Source organism: Crotalus tigris, unplaced genomic scaffold (assembly GCF_016545835.1).
Source record: "Crotalus tigris isolate CLP2741 ecotype Arizona unplaced genomic scaffold, ASM1654583v1 scf7180000020184.803716, whole genome shotgun sequence".
Lineage (NCBI taxonomy): Eukaryota > Metazoa > Chordata > Lepidosauria > Squamata > Viperidae > Crotalus > Crotalus tigris.
The window spans coordinates 703544-709682 of record NW_024097897.1 but is presented as its reverse complement, the minus strand read 5'-3'; the positions used below and the strand labels follow the sequence as shown (position 1 = coordinate 709682).

Here is a 6139-nt window from a genome sequence, read left to right as displayed (position 1 = left end):
GTTATGATAATGTGTTACAGCAGTTGCTATATTTGTGCATGGTCAAAAGAGGACTTTTGTGATTTCTGTGTATTTGGTAATAATTTGAAACTCACCCTATCAGGAAGAATGCTTTTGCATATGACCTAACAAACACACACAAATATATGCAGACAAACATCTGGATTATATGTATGCTTTGGGGAAAAAAATATTTCTTCTTATAGGAAGGAAAGGAGAAGACTTGCAATTTTAGTATTGAAAGCTGGAGGAGGAAAGGAGTGAATTCAGTGACTGAAGCCTTGATTGGATTGGATTATTGGTGCTGAACTGATTGCCTAAATACTAGACCACGTTGTACTGAAACGCATCTTCAAATTGCTTAGGATAAGGACAGCGTGAAGGAAATGTAAGCTGGATTTAAACTATGCCAAGAATTATATGTGCATGGAGCAGATTGTAGCATGGCAGATAATCATTAAATAACAAGTGAGAAAAAAATAATTGAAAAGCAACTCTATGATTAAAACTTTATTGAGAAGGGACTTCCCAAGTCGTAAAGCAACTGATAAGTTAGCTATACAGAGAAATTAAATATTCATACTATATTAATATTCAGTGCTAATACTCGTCACCTTCTTCTTCTTCACCTTCTCCTTCAATGCTATCTGTGCCAACCTCCTCATAATCCTTCTCCAGGGCGGCCATGTCTTCCCGGGCCTCAGAGAACTCCCCTTCTTCCATCCCTTCCCCAACATACCAGTGCACAAAGGCCCGCTTGGCATACATTAAATCAAACTTGTGGTCCAGGCGGGCCCAGGCCTCAGCAATGGCTGTGGTGTTGCTCAGCATGCATACTGCCCGCTGAACTTTGGCTAGGTCTCCCCCAGGAACCACAGTGGGAGGCTGGTAGTTGATGCCCACTTTAAAACCTGTAGGGCACCAGTCTACAAACTGGATTGTTCGCTTTGTTTTAATGGTGGCAATGGCAGCATTGACATCCTTAGGTACCACATCGCCACGATACAAAAGGCAGCAGGCCATGTATTTGCCATGGCGAGGATCACACTTCACCATCTGGTTAGCAGGCTCAAAGCAAGCATTGGTGATCTCAGACACAGAAAGTTGCTCATGGTAGGCCTTCTCCGCAGAGATGACCGGAGCATAGGTAGCCAGAGGGAAATGGATGCGGGGGTAGGGCACTAGATTGGTCTGGAACTCGGTCAGGTCTACATTCAGAGCCCCATCAAAGCGCAGCGAGGCAGTGATGGAGGACACAATCTGGCCAATCAGCCTATTCAGATTTGTATAAGTTGGGCGTTCAATGTCCAGGTTTCTACGGCAGATATCATAGATGGCTTCGTTGTCTACCATGAAAGCACAGTCTGAGTGCTCAAGGGTGGTGTGTGTGGTGAGGATTGAATTGTAGGGTTCCACCACAGCTGTTGATATTTGAGGTGCTGGGTAAATGGAAAACTCCAGCTTGGACTTCTTGCCATAATCCACAGAGAGCCTTTCCATCAACAAGGAAGTAAAACCTGATCCAGTGCCTCCTCCAAAGCTGTGAAAAATGAGAAATCCCTGCAACCCTGTGCATTGGTCTGCCTGGAGAAATTGGGAGAAAAATGGAAACAGTAAGTTGGGTTTAGGAAATTAGGTAGAGTGACCTTAAGTGTAGCCAACACTTTTGGACATGCATTATCTCCACTCCTGTACATTAACCAGGATTCCTTCTATATTCTTAAGGACAAATCCAACTCAATCCTACCAACAGTTTTCCTTATCATCAACTTCAATTACCAGCTTTCGGATCCTGTCCAACACCAAATCAATTATTTCTTTGCCAATAGTGTAGTGACCACGAGCATAGTTATTGGCAGCATCTTCCTTTCCGGTGATCAGCTGTTCTGGGTGGAAGAGCTGACGGTATGTGCCAGTCCGAACCTCATCTAGAATTCAAGGTACAGAAAAGATCAGATCATTTCCATTTTAATTAGCTCTCTTTCACTTTTCTTGCATTCTGAAATTTGTACACTTCTGTTTGTTTATTTATGGTATTTTTAGCTGCTTTCCTTGAGAGATCAAGGCTTCTGGGTATTATGATTGCTAGAGGTATGGAATTGGTGCAGCTTTGAGAAACTCTTAGAAGACATAGAGTTCCTAACTATCCAATAAACCTCGGTCATTGTGCAGAGATTTGGGAACACACAATAGTTAATTTTAATTTATTATATGTATGCTATAAAATCCAATGGTTTGGGCTGTCTTTGGATTCTGAAAAGTACTCAGACAAAATTACACATTTATCTCAGAATGACTGAATCAGGTTCCCCTCCTAATAGGCCCCACTCACCTATCACAGTAGGTTCTAGATCCACAAAAACAGCTCGAGGCACATGTTTCCCAGCTCCAGTCTCACTAAAAAAGGTATTGAAGGAGTCATCTCCACCTCCAATAGTTTTGTCACTGGGCATCTGCCCATCTGGCTGAATTCCATGCTCCAGACAGTACAGTTCCCAACAAGCATTGCCAATCTGCACACCAGCCTGGCCAACGTGGATAGAAATGCATTCACGCTGAGAAAAAACAAACAAAATCAATTATCACAGTGTAGAAGTTATCTGTGATCAGAAGTAGAGTACAGAATATAGTGTGCAACTGCAAAATGTGGTGAGCTACCCCAAAGTGATGGATGATTAATCTTCTAAGCAGTGGAGCATTTCTAGAGTCTGTATGCCAACCATGCTGGTTATCATAACCTCGTAGGTAAGGAAGATTATTACACATTTCCTGAAGTCTTCCTGGCTCTGCCTACTTCGCTCAGGTTTTCTGGCATACATCCTGGTTCTCTTCCAATAGTTCAGTCCTGGCACTATCCCAGCAAGTATCTGGGAAATATTCTGTCTTCAGTCAGGTTCAAAGTTTATAATCTGGGCTATAAAGAAAGAATAGTCTCCTCTCTCAAGTTTCCAAGAGATGCAGACAACTGAGTGATAGAAAGCCACCTGGGATAAAAAGGTCTTTAGCTAAACTTCCTAGAACTGATCAAAATGTATGTTTCTTCCTTTAATTTATCCTCTGCTGTGGCTAAAGATACTAATTAGACTAACCATGCTTTACCTGGAAAAGTTGAAGTAATATTTTTGCCCACGGTCTTTTAGGTAGAAGACCTGGGTCAGTACCGTGCGTCAAATAACATGTCACGGGAAGGAAACCACAGGGCTGCTTTTAGATAACATGTTACTTTATATTTTAAAATTTGTACCGATAAAGGGTAACTTTATCCACATTTTCTTATAAATTTATTTACATTAGATTTATACCTTGCCTTTTGGTTTATATCTGCGCTTATCAAACTGGAAAATACCTTTTCTTCCTCACTTGTATGTATAGGTGTAAATTCCAAGCATAGTAAAGCCGCTGAAATCTTAGCACATAGGAGTGTTAACAACCAACAGTTTTATTCCGTATTTGTTAAGCTGGAAATAAGACCCCTGTATTCAGAAACCACTTGTTGAAGTGATGATTCAGTTTCAGGTCATGAGTGATTTTGATGGTAGTTTGGCTTCACGCCTGCAAATCTAAAACTCTCTTTCCCCACCAAGATGCTCTTCCTTGAACCGAGGACATACCTGGTGGGTTACCAAAACCTGTTTTTCGGCATTGTGATTAAGCATCCACAGCTCATCCAAAGTGCTTTCAAAAATATAGTGTTGACATTACATTTACTGAAACTAAAGCTAAGCAAAAAAAAAAAGGGGGGGGGGAATAAGTGCAAAAGAAAAAGACCCCCCCTAGCAACTTCAACTTCTCCATTGCACCTTTCAAATATGTGCAATTCCCAAAATTTCTAGCAGCTTCCTGGGAATTCTGGGAATAGGCAACCTTAGATCCAGAGTTGCTCAAGTTAATGAAAACTATTCCCCTCCGTTGTTATGGACTTTTTGTTTCTTTTCCGTTTTTTATGCATTGTACCTTTTAAGATATATTTCAGCACAAGCCTAAGCATTCTGTAGTTCCACAGAAAAGGCACTGGGATTGCATTGCATATTATATATTGAAAGAGAGAGAGAGAGAGAGAGAGAGAGAGAGAGAGAGAGAGAGAGAGAGAGAGAGAGAGAGATCACCCAGAAAACTAAAAAAAGAAAGTTCTGTTCCAGTTCCTAGGAAGCTAAGAAGTCCAAGCAAGACTCACCATCTTGCAAATCTTCTTTGACCTGGCAAGCGAAGAGCCCAGAGGACGAAAGATGGGAATTAAGCTGTCCTTTGCAAGGCTGGCTTTTATATCATTGCCAGCAAAAAGAAATGCTTTGTTGTTAGAAACGGAGTCAGTTAGCTTTTGTCGGAACGGTTTCTGAGTTACAGTCCAGCTCAACAAGTAATCAGTAATGAAAGCAAAGCTAGGCCTTGGTTACAACTAACAATTCTATTATAACTAACCTGGATTGTGCACATGTGATGGAGAGGGAACACAAACAATATTCCAGCAACAGAAAATTCTCATTATGTTGTTCAGTCAAGATGCCTGGGCAAAGCAAAGCTGAACTTAGTGGATTTTAAACATGATATTGAGCACTGTGTTTTGGTTTAGTTCTCCTATTTGCTTAATTTCTCTGATTGTTCTTCAGAACGTGGGATGTTAATGACTATATTGTCATTTTATTGTTGCATTTTAGTCTGGAAGGCATGTCTAGAGCAGCATATAAGCCTACTAAAATAAATAAGCAAAATGACACCTCTTATACTAGCTGGAGGAAGCGAGAGAGACAGTTTGATCTATTCTAGAGGTGAATGCACCAGGCTAGAAAGCTGGAGACCATGAGTTCAAGTCCTGCCTTAGCATGAAAGCTGACTGGGTGACCTTGTCACTCCCAACTTGCCTCACAAGGTTGTTGCTGTGGGGAAAATGGGAAGAAAGCGCGTTGGTTATGTTTGCCCTATTGAGTTATTTGTAAAAAATAACTAAATAAATAAATAAAAATAAATAAATAAAAATAGGTTGCCAGATTTTTCAAAAGTGTGCCACAGAGCCCAGGATTCCATCAAATGTGATGAGGTTCTGCAAGACACTAATGACATTTAGAACACAAAAATGTTCACTTCAAGACATCAATTTTCTGCCATTAGAGCTTTGCCTTTTGGTCCAAGATTCTGGGAATATGTTTTTTTTAATCAATGAATAGTTTCTTCAGTCTGAAACTTCTGGGATGGTATATGTGGTTCAGAGCATGGAAATTGTGCCACTAGGAAAGCAAATCTGCTTGAGCAGAAAATATGGAATAGTAGCACACTCCTCCCACTTCTCAGCCTAGTTGCAGCTTGACAAATGAGATAACACAGTGGTATCAACTTTACTGGAAATACAGTCTCTTCAGTCCAGTGAGGTTTACTGAATGGACAAGATAAGTTTCTTGAAAAAGTCAGCCTACAGCTCTGCACTTGGCCTTTCCATCCTGTGTAAGTTATGCTCATAAAATGAGCAGAGTACCATAAGTCTTGTTTAAAAGAGAATAATGGTTCATTTCAACTTATCAATTCAAATATACATAAGGGGGGAAGGATCCCCACTTTGATGAACATCTTTACACCCTTATATAGTTTAAGTAAGTGAGGCCTACCATGGCTTGATTTATAACTCCTTTATAAATTTATAACCAGAAATACAGGTTATATTTCCACAATGTGCTAAGCCAAAAACAATGATTTACAAACTGAGTCAACCTTGAGCAGCTCAGAATTGAACTCCTGGAGTGAGCAAGCAGTGAGTTAGCCTGCGATACTGCATTCTAACCACTGCACCACCATGACTCTTGTTGAAACCATTCCCTTGTTATACTGTTATACATCATGAAATAATACGTCAAGAATGATCTGATAGCAGTGTTCCAATATTTCAGGGGTTGCCACAAAGAAGAGGGGATCAAGCTATTCTCCAAAGCACCTGAAGGAAGGACAAGAAGCAATGGACGGAAACTAATTGAGGAGAGAAGCAAAGTGGAACTAAGGAGAAATTTTGTAACAGAACAATTCATCAGTGGAACAACCTGCCTCCAGAAGATGTGGGTGCTCCAACACTGGAGGTTTTTAAGAAGAGATTGGACAACGAATTGTCTGAAATGGTGTAGGGTTTCCTGCCCGAGCAGGGGGTTGGACTAGAAGA

General features: G+C 40.7%; 1 protein-coding gene across 1 annotated transcript; it reads right to left on the bottom strand.

The window, feature by feature from the left end:
* Positions 1 to 495: 495 nt before the first annotated feature.
* On the bottom strand, positions 496 to 4265 carry LOC120318339 (tubulin alpha-1D chain). The gene is made up of 4 exons (XM_039365809.1): positions 4175 to 4265; positions 2333 to 2555; positions 1780 to 1928; positions 496 to 1584 (listed from the first exon to the last, which is right to left on the bottom strand). Exons 1-4 carry the CDS (start codon positions 4175 to 4177, stop codon positions 601 to 603), a joined length of 1359 nt encoding a protein of 452 aa, XP_039221743.1. The 5' UTR covers positions 4178 to 4265; the 3' UTR covers positions 496 to 600.
* Between the last annotated feature and the right edge of the window lie 1874 nt (positions 4266 to 6139).

Excerpts from the sequence above, each read along its gene's own strand:
- LOC120318339 (XM_039365809.1), bottom strand. Across the intron at positions 1,929-2,332 it reads TCTAGAACCTACTGTGATAG|ATGAGGTTCGGACTGGCACA; the intron begins GTGAGTGGGGCC and ends CTTGAATTCTAG. Across the intron at positions 1,585-1,779 it reads TGGACAGGATCCGAAAGCTG|GCAGACCAATGCACAGGGTT; the intron begins GTAATTGAAGTT and ends CAATTTCTCCAG.